The sequence below is a fragment of the Canis lupus genome, chromosome 7, assembly GCF_003254725.2.
Source record: "Canis lupus dingo isolate Sandy chromosome 7, ASM325472v2, whole genome shotgun sequence".
Classification (NCBI taxonomy): Eukaryota; Metazoa; Chordata; class Mammalia; order Carnivora; family Canidae; genus Canis; species Canis lupus.
This window is the reverse complement of record NC_064249.1, coordinates 53,700,877-53,716,466: the sequence shown is the minus strand read 5'-3', so window position 1 is coordinate 53,716,466 and position 15,590 is coordinate 53,700,877. Positions and strand designations below refer to the sequence as shown.

At 38.7% G+C, this 15,590-nt stretch overlaps 1 protein-coding gene across 8 annotated transcripts in view; it reads left to right on the top strand.

The window, feature by feature from the left end:
• ELP2 (elongator acetyltransferase complex subunit 2) overlaps positions 1–13,232 on the top strand; it is a 48,369-nt gene extending 35,137 nt beyond the window's left edge. For 5 of the 8 annotated variants that reach the window (XM_025429113.3, XM_025429112.3, XM_025429115.3 and 2 more), the window contains 5 exons: positions 2,821–3,013; positions 4,582–4,703; positions 6,450–6,583; positions 7,129–7,242; positions 11,984–13,232. In XM_025429113.3, the coding sequence (XP_025284898.1) occupies positions 2,821–3,013; positions 4,582–4,703; positions 6,450–6,583; positions 7,129–7,242; positions 11,984–12,140 (720 nt within the window). In that variant the 3' untranslated portion in view covers positions 12,141–13,232. The remainder of the gene's footprint in view (positions 1–2,820; positions 3,014–4,581; positions 4,704–6,449; positions 6,584–7,128; positions 7,243–11,983) is intronic. The other 3 variants (XM_049112746.1, XM_025429116.3, XR_003128544.3) reach the window with 2 other exon arrangements.
• The last annotated feature ends 2,358 nt before the right edge of the window (positions 13,233–15,590 follow it).

Below are 15,590 nucleotides of genomic sequence, written 5' to 3'. Positions count from 1 at the left end.
GAAGGAGAAGCAGGGTCCCTGCAAGGAGCCTGATGTGGGACTTGATCCAAGGACCTGAGATCACGCCCTGAGCCAAAGGCAGATACTCAACCACTGAGCCACCCACGTGTCCCTCTAAGTATTATTTTTGAGGCATCCTGTAAGTTTTGATAGTTCTGTTCATTTTCACTAAAAATATTTTTAAATTTCTCTTGATTTTGTCTTTTTACCTATAGGTTATTTTGAGATTTATTATTTAGTTTCCTTATACTGAGTGTTTTCCAAATATCTTTCTGTTACTGATTTCTAATTTAATTTCTTTATGGTCAGAAAACATAGTATGATTTGAATCCTTTGAAATTTAATCTTGGTAATCTTGGAACATGGTAAATTTCCATGTTCAGTTAAAAAGGATGTGGATTCGGGATCCCTGGGTGGCAGCGGTTTAGTGCCTGTCTTCTGCCCAGGGCATGATCCTGGAGTCCTGGGATCGAGTCCCACATTGGACTCCCTGCATGGAGCCTGCTTCTCCCTCTGCCTGTGTCTCTCATGAATAAATAAATAATATCTTTAAAAAAAAAATAAAGGATGTGAATTCTCTTTCTGTTAGGTGGAGTGTTCTGAAAATGTGAATTATGTCAGATTGGTTGATAGTGTTATGTCTCGATACTTTTGAGTTTTATTGAGAGTAGCTTTTTGAGATCTATATGGTTGTGGGCTTATCTTTTAATACTTGTTTTTCAATCAGTTTTTATATTTTGGAGCTCTGCTATTAAAACATTTATGATTTGTTACGTTCTCTTGATTAATTGACTAGTTTATCATTATGGAATGATCCTCTTTATTTCTGGCCATATGTTGTGCTCTCAAATCTATGTTGTCCAATGTTAATATACCCACTCCAGCTTTCTTTTGAGAAGTGCTTGAATTATGTATCTTTTTTCCACCCTTGTACTCTTCAGCTATTTGTTTCCTTTTTTTTTTTTTCAAGTGGGTTTCTTAAAGACAGCATACAGTTGGATCTTACTTTTTTATTCATCTTGATAATCTTCCATTTTAATAGTGGCAATTGTGAGGCCATTTACTTTAAAAAAAAACATGAGATATAATTTTTAATTAGAGATTTTTTTTTAAATACAGATTTTATTTATTTATTTGAGAAAGAGAGAGTGCAGAGTGAGAGGGAGAGGTAGACTCCCTGCTAAGCAGAGAGCCTGATGTGGGGCTTGATCCCAGGACCCTGAGATAATGACTTGAGCAGAAGGGAGATGCTCAACTGACTGAGCCACCCAGGTGTCCCTTAATGTAATAAATAATATGCTTAGATTTAAATCTGTCATCTTGCTATTTTGTTTTCTATTTGTTCCATCCTTTCTTTTTTTTCATTTTACTTACTTTGGGTTAATTGATTACTTCTTATGAGTGTTTTATTTCTTTTGTTTGGTTAGTAGATATAACTACTGTGTAATTTTATTGGTTGTCTTTCATTTCATAGTGTACATCTGTAATTTGCCACAGTCTGCCTTCAAGTAATGTTGCACTGTTTCATGAATGATTTAGGAACTTCACAGAAGTATACTTCTGTTTCCCCCTACTGTGGTTTTGTTGGACACTTTACTTCTTCAGAGAAATTCCTCAAGATTTTATTTATTTATCCATGATAGACATAGAGAGAGAGGAAGAGAGAGAGAGAAACACAGGCAGAGGGAGAAGTGGGCTCCATGCCAGGAGCCCGATTCGGGACTCGATCCTGGGACTCCAAAATCAAACCCTGGGCCAGAGTCAGGCGCCGAACCTCTGAGCCACCCAGGGATCCCCGTGATCAGTCAGTTATCTTTTGAAGAGATATAAATAAAAAATTTTCCAGCAGATACCAGTTTCTTTCTGCCTAAAGGATATTCTTTAACATTCCTGGTAATGTATTTCTGCTGGTCCTGAATTTTTTGAGCTGCCTGTCTGACAGACTCTGTCTCTCCCTCATTTTTCAATAATGATTTTTATAGTGGGTAAGATACTGTTGGTTTTCCTCTCAGTACTTTAACAATGGAGCTCCTTTTTTTTTTTTTGCATTGTTTCTGATAGGAATTTGCTGTAATTTTTTTGTTTCTTGGTGGTGGGCTTTTCCCCTCCAACTGCAATTTTATTTTTTATTGCTGGTTGTAAACAATGTGATTATTTTCTATATAATTTTCTTCATGTTTTGGGTTTTATTGAACTTCTTGGATCTGTAGGTTTATTGTTTTTATCACATTTGGAAATTTTTCGGCAATTATCTTTTTAAGCATTTTTTCTTTTCTTCCTTTGTGGAGACTCTAGTTACACTTCTTTAGCTGTTTGAAGTTGTCACAGAGTTCAGTGAGGTTCGTTTTTTTTTCTCCCAGTCAAATTCATTTTGTCCCAGAGATGAGTGTTCTTTGTTGCCAGCTACCTCGTATTTTGGAGTGCTGTTATTTCCAGGCACTATGTCTGTTTTGTTTTTTGTTTTTTGTTTTTAGTTATTTCACACAAGAGTCAGTCCAGTCCCCAGTCCTCCATCATATTGACCAGAAGTGAAAGTTTCTAAACTCTTAATTACAAATTAATACACAAAGGTATTCTTCTTATAAAACATTGAAATATTGTGATGACTGTGTCAGTTTCTGATGAGTTACCTATGCTAATCCCAGTCTTCTTCTTCCAGGAGATTACACCTGCTTGTAGTATGTACCTGCTCTGAATTTTTTCCTCATTTATACATATAAATAAAACATACCCATAGAAACAATATATTATTTATTTTTAATGTGGGTTTTTTTCCAGTTTATTTCTACTTAAATTGCTTGTTTCATCTCTGTCCTCCAGGCAGCTAAGAAAGAGCATGCAGCCATCATTCTTTGGAACACTACATCTTGGAAACAGGTGCAGAATTTAGTTTTTCACAGTTTGACTGTCACACAGATGGCCTTCTCACCTAACGACAAGTTCTTACTAGCTGTTTCCAGAGATCGAACCTGGTCATTGTGGAAAAGGCAGGACACAATCTCACCTGAGTTAGGTAAAACAGCTTCCAGTTGGAAAATTACTAGTGAAACACATATGTCCATTTTATCTACTACTATTTTATCTAGTGAGGAGCTACTAGTTGAAGAGGAGTAGAAGTAATACCAGGGTGAAGGCCACAGTCTCACTTTCATGAAATCTTTCATAGTTGTATTCTGAGGAAGACTTGACCTTCCTTATAAGATTTAAACACAGTGATCTTTGAGTTGACTTCTTGTGATTATATAGTCAAGATGGCAAGTATTCAGACATCTCCGTTAAAAGAAACAGAAATCTAAAAAATATGGATTTTGTGGATTGTTTCAGAATGCCAGCATAAAACTGAATGAGTGGCATATTCTGGCATTAATTAAAAACAAAGGGAAAAAAAAAACCAACAACAAACCTTTGTGTTGTTGGAGCATAGCCTATTTCTCTTACCCTGGTTTCTTTGGGTAAAGTCTAAAGAGTGTTTAATATATCTTCATGTTGTGTAATTGTTTTAATTTTTCCATTGATATAACTTGCATGCAGTTTGATCTTGTGGTATTCCTAGTCTCTTAGTTTCTTGTATTTTAGACTGACACATATTAAACAGTACATATTAGAACAGATTGATTTCTTTTGCAACTAGTGATTTCCTAACACGCAGCTTTTACTTTATAAAAAGTTGATGTGAAACTAATGATATATCCATTAATGTATTGTATCTTTATGGATTATGGTTAATAGATATATTCCTCTTCCCTCTTCATAAGTAATTATATGTTTTAGGTTTAGTCCCCCTGAGGGCTAGTAGTTATCTTACATTTAAATCTTAAAAGGGAAAAGGTTGTTTTTTGTTTTTTTTTTAAGATTTTTTTTTAATTTATTCATGAGAGACACAGAAGAGAGGCAGAGACAAAGGCAGAGGGAGAAGCAGGCTCCATGCAGGGAGCCCGATGTGGGACTCGATTCCGGGTCTCCAGGATCAGGCCCTGGGCTAAAGGCAGACGCTCAACCATTGAGCCACCCAGGCATCCCTGTTTTTTAAGATTTTATTTATTCACTTGACAGATTACCAAGGAGAAAACAAGCAGGAGAAGTTAGTAGGCAGAGGTAAAGGGAGGAGCAGACTACCAACTGAGCAGGGAGCCAGATGTGGGGCTCTGTGACCTGAGCCAAAGGCAGATGCTTCACCTACTGAGCCACGCAGGCGCTCCAGGGCAAAGATTTTTTTAAAGTTTTCATTCATTTGTTTTTGTTTTTGTTTTTGTTTCCATTATTGAAGAGTGCATTACTCTTTTATCCATATGTGTAAATCTGGCCACTTCCTGAGTAAAGTTAAATTGCTCAGGCTTCTCTCATGGGCATAAGTTAAATTTTAGTTAAGCACCTGGAAGATGTCACTAGAGAGCTTTCCCTCCTGGGAGAGTAACTGTGTGCCTATAGCCTTCTGGTGAGGGCCAGCTGCCTAGTGTGTTGCAAAAGTCCACATGAATAAATTGATAGCTAAAGGGCTTGATGGATATGGCACATAACCATAGGTTTCTACAGATAAAGACAACTCTGCTTTGTGAGTCATGTGTATGGTGTTTCTTTCAGACCCAGTTTTTAGCCTCTTTGCCTTTACCAACAAAGTAACTGCTGTGCACAGTAGAATTATTTGGTCTTGTGATTGGAGTCCTGATAGCAAGTATTTCTTCACTGGAAGTCGGGACAAAAAGGTAATTTTTTTAAACTTAGTAGTTTTCAAATGTAAAATAATACTACAGGTGTATTTGGATAGAAAACATATAATCCTGACTTTCTGATCTTATTTTTTAAAAATCTGTATATTCTCTTCTGTGTTGTTATTGTTTTTTTTTAAGATTTTATTTATTCATTCATGAGACACACACACACACACACACACGCAGAGGCAGAGGCAGAGGGAGAGGGAGAAGCAGGCTCCATGCAGGGAGCCCAACATGGGACTCCATCCCAGGTCTCCAGGATCACACCCTGGGCTGAAGGTGGCACTAAACCACTGAGCCACTGGAGCTGCCCTCTTCTGTGTTTTTCATATGCATGCATAAAAAGGCTTTTTGTGCTAAATTCTATAAATACATTTCTCTGAAATATCAAATACTGAGAAGAAAACCTTTCAGACACATGATGTTCCTCAGATGACCCCAGCAGGAGAGAAGTGGTGAATAAAATGGTTTCAAGACTAACCAACTAGGAGAGCAGGAGGGGGTGGAGGGGATCTACGGGGGAAAACAGTCGCTGCTTTTCTTTTTCATACATTTATGAATTAATTTTTCTACATTAGATAATTACTGCCTTTTCATTCAGTGGAGGAAGCAGTTTGTGTATGTGGGTGGGTGTGTTTCCCAAGCTTTGAAAAAATCAAAAAAAGTTAGTTAGGTGTATGTTCTTGACTACTGCCCTCACCCTGGCCTCTGGTCCCTCCTGTTCTCACACTCTTTAATGCCCTTTCCTTTTTCTGCAGTGCCTGCGGACCAGAGGTGGTGAGGCAGTTGAGCGTTTCCTTTCCTCTTCCTGCCTTCATCAGTTTGTCATGGTCCAAATCTCCTTAGCAGAGGGCTAGCTCTTGCCTTGTCACTCAGTGAATCACTGAAATGTCATCCTCTAAACCTGTTTCTCTTAGATGTTCACTTGTGTCCATTTGCCTATTCATTTCTTCCCTGCCCCTTCCCTTGCTGTGCGCTGCTGGCTGCTGAGGAAGCGGGGCTTCTCTGCCCTCTGCAGTCTCGCTGTAGTGCATGCTCCAGCTGTGGCTCTCAGGGGTGTGTCGGGACTGAAATGGACAAAGTGTCATCCACCACACATTCTCAGAAATGCACTTCTGTTTAGTTGGTCAGAGGCTTCTGCTTGGAGTCTTGCTTTGGTCTGGATTTTACAAGTGTCATCTGCTTCACTGCTCTCTGTTTCTTAGGGACCAGTCACACCCCCTGGAGGCATGAGCTTCCAGGGAAACACCATTTTTTACACAGGGTAGCATCATGGTTAGGTGCTCTTGACTGCTGACTTGTTTCCCTGAGCGACTCGGTGGTATAGAGGAAGATAGGTTTGATAGGTCCCCATGCATTGTGTGGTAACTTCTTAGAGACGTGCAGGATGAGCCTCCTGGTGAAGATGTGACCGATAGACTCTCCCTGGATCAGAACTGGTTTCCTGAGTATCAAAGAGCATGCTAGATAATCTCCAGTCTCTGGGCAGGGGCAGTCCATCTGGGACCAGCACACTTAGGTATTTGAGGTCTCACAGACTTGTGTCTGCTACACTGTGGCTTCTCTCTGATGCCTGAAATACCTGAAATCCTGGAACATCATCCACAAATGTTGATGAGGCATTTTTCTAAACGTTAGAGTGAATATTTTGCATTATCTGTGCCACTGATACTCTTGATGCATTGCTGGAAACCTTGCAAAGAGAAAGCTTCACAGAGTTTGATCTGTCTCTATTAGGTGGTTGTGTGGGGTGAGTGCGACTCCAGTGATGACTCTGTGGAGCACAGCATTGGCCCCTGCTCCTCTGTCCTGGATGTGGGCGGGGCAGTGACAGCAGTCAGTGTCTGCCCCCTGCTTAACCTTTCCCAAAGGTCAGTCTCCAAGTGGGGCTTTGTTTTACATATTTGTTAAGACTTGATTCCTTAGTATGTAGCTCTCTCATACTTTGATTTGTGCTTTTTCATAGCTTCTGAGTTGCTATTTTTTCATAATGCTTAGGTTTCTTATAAGAATTGTTAAATCATCCAAACTCGATGATATTCAGAGTGGAGAAAATGGGGATTGGGAGTGTGGCTCAAAGGTTCTTATGTCACCAAATTTAGAACCTTGGTGCTTTCTTGGTAACAAGTGTCTTCAGTAGAACGGGAGCGCCTGCAGCCAGCCAGGGAAACACTGGTTTATGGGCTTTGCCAGCAGAGAACAGAGGGAAAACTTTGAGCACCCATGATGGAGAGAAGTTCCATGAGGGCACAGTAGAAGCAGTGCACTCTCTCCTCAGCTGGCATTTTTAAACAAAGCCTTTTGTAAGCCATGGACAGTTGGAAACAGGTAAAGAACTGCCTTCCCTTAGAGTGATGACAGAGATAACAGAAATTCATGTAATTAATCAGTCTTTTCTCCTCTCCCTTAAAAACAGATACATTGTTGCAGTAGGATTAGAGTGTGGAAAGGTTTGTTTATATACCTGGAAAAAGACTGATCAAGTTCCAGAAATAAATGACTGGACCCACTGTGTAGAAACAAGTCAAAGGTATTTTCTTACTATTTTCACATTCATCACATTAGATTTTGTTATAAATATGCAAATTATAATTGTATTTGTTATCAAGCATTGAGTTTTTATTTTTAAAAATAAGTTGCTCTTTTGTAGATCTTTTTTTTTTTTTTTTTAAGATTTATTTATTTGAGAGAGAGTGCACGCACATGCAAGAGTAAGGTAAGGCTTAGTGGAGGGAGAGGGAGCAGATTCCCCACTGAGCAGGGACCAGATAGGCTCCACTTAACCCAACTGAGCCACCCAGACGTCCTTGGCATCTAGTTTTTAGTGGCAGTTTTTCTCGAGTTTTATTGGAAAGTAATCAATACATATGACTATAAGTTTATGGTCTACAGCAGGATTTACATACGTTGTGAAATGTTACTACACTATGTTCACCTTACATCCATTTACTTTTAGAGATACAATAAAAAGGGAAAAAAGAAAAGAATAAAGGAAAAAATGTCTCCCCTAATGAGAACTCTAGGATTTACTCTCTTAACTTCCCTGTCCGTCATCCAGCAGTGTCAGCTGTAGTCATCATGTCGTACATTACATCTCTAGTACTTGTCTTATAACTGGGAGTTTGTATGTTTTAACCACCTTCCTCTGATTCCCTCTCTCCTACTCTTTGTATCTGGTAACCATAAATCTGATCTCTTTTCCTGTGAGTTTTTGTTTTCTTTTTTCTTTCCTTTTTTTTTTTTTTTGTTTTCCTTTTTTTTTTTAAGATTTTATTTATTTATTCATAGAGACGGCGGTGGGGGGGCAGAGACACAGGCAGAGGGAGAAGCAGGCTCCACGCAGGGAGCCCGACGTGGGACTTGATCCCAGGTCTCCGGGATCATACCCTGGGCCGAAGGTGGCGCTAAACCGCTGAGCCACTGGGTCTGCCCTTGTTTTCATTTTTTAAAGATTCAATATATAAGTGAAATCATAGAGTATTTGTCTTTACGGGCAATTTTATGCCATATTTACATGGAGAGGGACATAAATCTCTCTTCATGGTGCTTACCACCAAGTGGTACTGTGGTAGTCTCTTGAGATTGATGTTTCTTACTATTGCACCAGGTTGTTGTTTTGTTTTGTTTTAAAGATTTTATTTATTTATTCATGAGAGACACAGAGAGAGAGAGAAGCAGAGACATAGGCAGAGGGAGAAGCAGGCTCCATGCAGGGAGCCTGACATGGGACTCAATCCCAGTATTCCAGGATCATGCCCTGGGCCGAAGGCCGGCGCTAAGCCACTAAGCCACCCAGGTGTCCCCACACCAGGTTTTTTAAAAGTTTACTTGAACAGATTGCTTGTTTGCATAATACTATCTTTATAGACAATGCATTTGAGATGAAAGTGATTTTTATAATGATGTTTAGAATGTGATTATAGTAGATTTGTAGTAAAATTGGATTAAAAGTATTGGTGATTTTTTGAAATATTAGAGATTGTGTTTTGGTATCCTCATCTTGTGTTTGAACACTTCAGCTTAGAACCCATGTTGGAGCAAACGGTCAAGTGCACTTCAAAGCCACATGACTGCTTTCTAGCACAAGATGCTCCCTGAGCCTCATGCCCTGCGCCTGGGCTTTTGCCTCCTGCGCTGGCTTAGAGCACCTGTCATTTACAGCCTTCTCCCTACTATCACTCACTTAGGTAGCAGGATCCTTTTTTAATCTAATTTTTAACCCAAATTATTCTTTAAAAATATCTGAATAATTGAAAAGTCACTAACCTCATTCTGTCAGACTTTTTTTTAGAATTCTTCAACCTTCATATATCTGAACTGTTCAAAATAGAATGTCAAAATTCCAAGTGACAGTATCATGATGAAAGTGATGGGTTGGTGGAGAGAGAGACCTGTGAGCAGATGTCTTTTACAAGATATTTCATCCAGGAGAGTTTGTCTCCTTGTTGGCAAAGCATGTTAGTACTGGTAATAATTGTATTGGTTAAAATGTAATCTTTGTTCCTGCTGCCCTTTTGGCTTCTCTCCCACCTCTGATGGTGGTTTTAGCAATTGAAACAGTTCATGTTGGGGGCGCCTTGGTGGCTCAGTCAGTTAAGTGTCTGCCTTGGGCTCAGGTCATGATCCCAGGGTCCTGGGATCAAGCCCCACATCAAGCTCTCTGCTCAGCGGAAAGCCTGTATCTCCCTCTCCCTCCTGGTCTGCCTACTTGTATGCTCTCTTTGCCAAATAAATAAAATATTTTAAAAAAAGAAAGAATGAGTTCATGCTGTTGCTTACTGAAGAGGTAAGTACTTCAGTATGATATTCCATATTCTAGGAATTTGAAATTTTCTCTCTTCCTGGGCTCCCTCCCTTGCCTTCTTCCTTTCAGCTTGCCCTACCCATGGTGCTCATTCTCTTCTGCAGGTCCTGAATGTGGAATACTGGTAGGAAGGCCCTGAGACAGCAAGGCAAGGGGACATGTACAGAATTTGTATTTTTTATTTCAAGATTTTTTTTTAAGTCATTATGATGTGTTAGATTTATAAGAAATAATCCCTGACTTAACCACATTATACTATTTGCATTGTTAATATCCCAGTTACCAAATTTCAGTATCTTTCAAATCAAAGTTTATGCTCATAATGAGATATAAAGGTAAGTACAACCAAATACTGCCTTTAAGGTTGGCTCCTCAAACTCCTGTCTTCTAAATATGATCTATTAACATGCTAGATTTAAGGGGAATATTACCCAAACCCACCATGTTAAGACTTAAAATAACAAAATAAGTACTCCTCAAAGTAGCTCCCAAGGGGAGCAGTATGCAATTGGTCCTTGAACAGTGGGAGTTAGAGGTTTATACCTTTTGACTCCACAAAGCTTAATTTCTAACAGCCTTCTGTTGACTAGAAGCCTTAGTAATAACATAAGCAGTGGATTAGCCCCTATTTTGTATGTTATATGTATTTAGCACTGTGTTTGAATAAAATAAGCTAGAGAAAAAAAATGTTGCTAAGAAATTGTAAGAGAAAATACATTTATGGTACTGTACTGTATGTATTGAAAAAAATCCGTGTATAAGTAGACCCATGCAGTTCAAATCTGTGTTAAGGGTCAACTGTACTACATGTATTTCTTTCAGTAATGTCACTACTTCAAACCATTCCTCTCATGAAATGTGAGCTCTTTAATATTATTGATAACAAATGAGATGCTAGTGATGTTGGTGTGACTTAAAATATTTTTGGAACTTATCTTTAGAGATTGTGTTCAGGACCAGCTTACTAGTGATACAAGAAAGCCAATTATCATATCTTTTATAATTGTACTCATTTCATCACTTTTTTTTAAAGTGTGGCATTGATTCTATTTATAAAGTTCATTTCCATATAAGTCTTGACTCCCTTCAGTAACCAGAGTCAAATGCACAGATGTACTGTCACTGAAGATAGTGTTCAGGTCATCGCCTGCATAGTATGGAAGCATTGCCTATAAGAAAATTTCAGGAAACACTATGTACAGTAGCATTGTTGAAGTGTGTGTAACCTCCATTATGGTCATTTGCAAGGCCTCACAGTCATGTGGTTACATAGATTCTGGTATGCCCATTTTTAAAATGTGTTTCATTACCTCAAGGTTATATTTCATTCCTGCCTTTCATTCTGAGAGTGCATCTGGTGATGTGTGGGGCTCTCAACATCTGAAAGTATAATTTGTGTGCACAGGTATTGTTTTCAGGGTTTACTGCCTTAAAATCTACTTAAGTTTTTAACTTTATTCCTCTTTGGTTTGGAGGTCTAATTTGCAGGTTAAATTTATAGGGTATTAAATTTTCATAGGGATTTGACAGTGTTTGTTTGGTATCATTCTAGGCCTGCAATGGGGTTGAGGGGGCATTAATAAGAGTGTCTTGCCCAGGGTCATGCAGTTGGAGGTCATGTTGGAGACCAAGATTGTTTCATTGGGCAGTTTATTAAATCTTTTGTTATTTTACTTATCCAGCAGTAAAAACATGAGTCTATCAATATCACAGGGATGTCAAAAGAATAAAATATTTAGAATATGTTGCAAGTTGGAATTCTTTAAAAAAGAAATACCTTTAGTAATGTTATTTGAAAAACTGATTTTAATAACCATTTTATGAAATACACTTATTCAAACAAGATTTGACAGGAATTCATTGTCTATTTCTTGCTCTTTTTGGTAGTGTCCTTTGTCAGTAAGATATTTAGGGTTTTAAGTAAATAGAGTTAAGATATTTTTGGGTTTAGAATAAAATTGCTAAAGTATTAGTGATGACATTTTAAAACCTGTACTTTTGAATTTTTATAATAATTTTTTTCTTGAGTATAGTTGACATAGAGTATTACATTGGTTTCAGGTGTACAACTTAGTGATTTGACATATTTACACGTTATGCTGTGTTTACCCCAAGTGTAACTGCCATCTGTCCTGTCAGTCACTATGAGGGCATCATTGACTGTATTCCTTATATGATGCTTTTTCTTCTCGTGACTTATTCATTCCATAATGGAAGTGTGTATCTGTTTCTCATCCATTCTGTCCAACCCTCCACCCCTGCCCCTTTGGAAACCATTAGTTTGTTCTCTGTATTTATAGGTCTGATTCTGCTTTTTGTAAGACCTTTACATTTTGATTTTTCAGATTTTGACTTCCATTCATGTTGACATTAATAACAAGGGCATATAAATGAAATTAATACATAGGGTAAATATTTTGTAGTCCTAGCATACATTCCTTTCATGATTTTTCTATCTTTGTTTTAGCCAAAGACATATGCTTGCTATCAAAAAATTATGCTGGAAGAATTGTAATGGAAAAACTGAACAGAATGAAGCAGAAGGCACCGAGTGGTTACACTTTGCAAGTTGTGGTGAAGATCACACTGTGAAAATATACAAAGTTAACAGATGTGTACTGTGATGGGGTTAATAACTATTGGCATGTGGTCATTGGTGTCTTAAAATATTTATCCTGTAAATAGATGTCTTTCTTTACCTTGTAATTTTATCTAGTTTCTTTTTAAGCCCTATAGCAGTAGTTCTTATTGGGTCACAGACCCTTTGAAATCTCATGAAAACTGCAGACTCTTTTCTCACAGATGTATATATGTACACACCCTCAGAACTTGGCCCACACTTTGAGGGATTCAGACCTGCATTCATGTGTCCCAAGTTAACCTCTGTTCCTTCTTTCTTCATGACTGAATTTGCCTAATTATGCGTTGTTTTGGGCCTTTTCATATGCGCTTCTTTGGGACATTTCATTATTTATTGCCCTCTTCAAAGAGAGGACATGGAAAATAAAAAAAGATAAAACCCAGATTACCCAATTTTTATTTTAACAATTTGTGTAGAGACCACACTTTGTGTGGTCTTGACCCTTTCTTCCAGTACACACCCACCATTCTAGGAATTTGGCAGGCACTTGTGAATTTGAACTGTAGTCAATTCTTCCTTGTATTTAAAAGTACATAGATTCTTTTACAGTTTGACTTAAAGCAGACTATCCTGACATTTACACTGATAGATGTAGGACCTGAAAAGTAGAGTTGTGTCTGAATCACCTGAATTGATGTGAAGTCACATACATGAGTTATGAGAGAAAGGATGTCCCCCAGGGTGAGTACATAGTGGGAGCAGAGGGAAGAAGATGCTTCAAACAGAATGTTGGGTGTGCCAGCTGAAGTTTGGGACATGGGTCATGAGAGTCGGGAACTTTGGGAGTTGGGTGGAGGGAATTTAAGCTCTGGGGGAGGGGTATGATGAAAACTGGCATGAGAATGGAGATTTCCTCTGATCCAGAGTCATCTGACAAATTGGCAGTGAAATGAATACTGTGAATAATAAATATGCTGAAGGGGGGTGGTGGTGAGGATTTTCTTCATTGGAGTTTGCCATTATCTAATGTGACATTTTGCTTCCAAAGGAATTGAGATATTTTGTCTAAATCGAGATTTCTAGACTGACACTATCCAGTATTTCTAGAAATAAATAATCTGAGCTACTTAAGTAATTTAAAGTTTTCTGGTAGTTATGTAATAAAAGTTAAACAGGTAAAATTTATTTTAGTGACCTCTTTTAACCCAGTATATCCAAAATAGTATCATTTCACATATACAACATTAAAGATTGTTGAGGTATTTTACCCTTAGAGCCTATCTCAGTATGTACTAGCCACATGTCACTAGTGGCCATCCATATTTGGACTGTGCAGTTCTAGGCTACTGAGTCTGTATAAACTTGTCTTACACCCTCAAGCACGTGTGTGCATGTCTACACCAAAGCAATGAGAGTCTGAGTTCTCAACCTCAGAAACCAGGATGCCCTAAAGTACGGGTTCCTTTACCAGCTAAAGGATGTGAGTTTTCACCCCCATTTGGCACACAGGGATTTGTTTGGATCCCATCCGTGTGGGATTCCGGAGCAGATTGATTGAACTAACTTGGTGTTTTAGAACATTTTCAAGCACAGAACTCAATTTCCTAAAGTTCCCTGAAAATAGACCTTGTCTCAGACTGAATTCATGGTTATTGTTTTAATTTGTCAGTTGGGTTTGTATTAGTTTTCGTGTGTGGTACTGAAGCATCTTTCTCAGTAACTACCTGAGTAATTCAGTAAGTGTTCAAAGGACTTACTGTACACTGGGGCAGTCTACATTGTAATTCATACACATATGCTGTAATTTTACATGCCTCTTAATCTGCTAAAGGAGCACACCCTTTGACCATATCATATCATGAACCACATTGTTCATCATATCTAAAGCAGAAAGGGACTCTTGGAACTTTGCTCCAGAGTATTTCAGAGTCCCTGACCTGCCTTTCCCTCTTCCCTGATCTCTCACATCTCTGCCTGATTCACAGCATTAGAGTTCAGATTGATGCCAAGTGCCAGCCTAAGCAGTTGCTATCTTCTGACCTGTACAACTTTCCTAGATGGGGGGGAGAAGTTATTGGGTTGTTCTGAGTACATTTTAATCTTGGACAGCACAAAGCCAAATAAGAGGAAGCAGAATTGGTTATGGATCCCAAAGGACGAATGCGGGAATTGGAAGGAAACTGCAAATTCAGGAATAAAATGCAAGGACAGACTCATTCTCTCTTTTAAATTAGAAATTCTGACCACCACAAAATCCTGAGTGGTTTAAGGAATTCCAGGCCTTCTGTGAACTACTTTTGTACAGACCCATGTGTTTCTCAAGGCCCCCTAAATGGAGTTGGAACCTAGACTTAAAGAATCAGAAGCACGTTTAATCCAGGCTCATGCTGGCAATAAATGTGAGTAAGCGTTTCCCCACACATCTACATGGAGATAATACTAGTGGGTCAGTCTGACTTCCATTTGGCTGTGTGTGAAGGAAAATCCGGATGTTCTTTCTGGCCTATGCAAGGTGGAAGTTTTCTCTCAAAAGGAATCAAGGTAGAGGTGCTTGGGTGGCCCGATCAGTGAAATGTCCAACTCTTGATTTCAACTCAGGTCATAATCTCAGGGTCGTGGGATTGGGCCCTGTGTCAGGCTCCCTACGCTGGGTGTGGAGCCTGCTTAAGATTCTTTCCCTGTTTCTGCCCCTCCCTGTGTGCTCTCTTTCTCTAAAAAGAAAAAAAGAAAGGAATCAAGGTAGGCAGACCAGGATGGGCATGGAGACTCCTCAACATGATCAGGGACCAAGGCTGTTTTTCTTTGTTGTCTGCGATCCTCAGTGTGTGACTTCCTCACAATCCAGCATGGCTGCTTGGCCTCCTGCCATGATCTTGGCATTCCAACCAACAGGAAGGAAAGGCTTGTCCCTAGCTTTAAAAAAGCTTCTTGGAAGTCCACACAGTTCTGTTTAATCTCCTTGGCCACAATTTAGTCTTGTGCTCTACTGAAAGAGAAACTAAGAAATAAAATTTTTATTGCAGGAGCCATCTGTTCAGCTGGGAATTGAGGCGCTTTGTTCTGGAAGAAAACAAATGTTAGTCTCATTTTGTAAAAACCAACCACCTTGTAGCATTGTTTTCAGGATTAAATGAGCCAGCACATGAAAAACGCTAGTTCGGGATCTGGAAATACATCAAAAGATACCAACTGTTTGAGTTAAATAAAGCTCTGCTCATATCACCTCCGTAGAGCCTTTATTAATCCCCTTGTTTCAAGTATTCTTTCCTTTCTCTGAATTTCATGGTATTTTATTACCATTTTTTTGTGGCATTTCTCATTCCCTTTTATTTACATATATCTTCCATTATGTCACTCAGATTCTTTCTCTGGTAAGAAAGTTTGTCTCAAAATGATACAGGGAATTATAAGCTCACATAACTGAAAAAAAACAGTGGTAGGACAAAGTTCAGATATAGTTTCATCAGGGCTCTGTGCCCCTTTCTCTACTTCT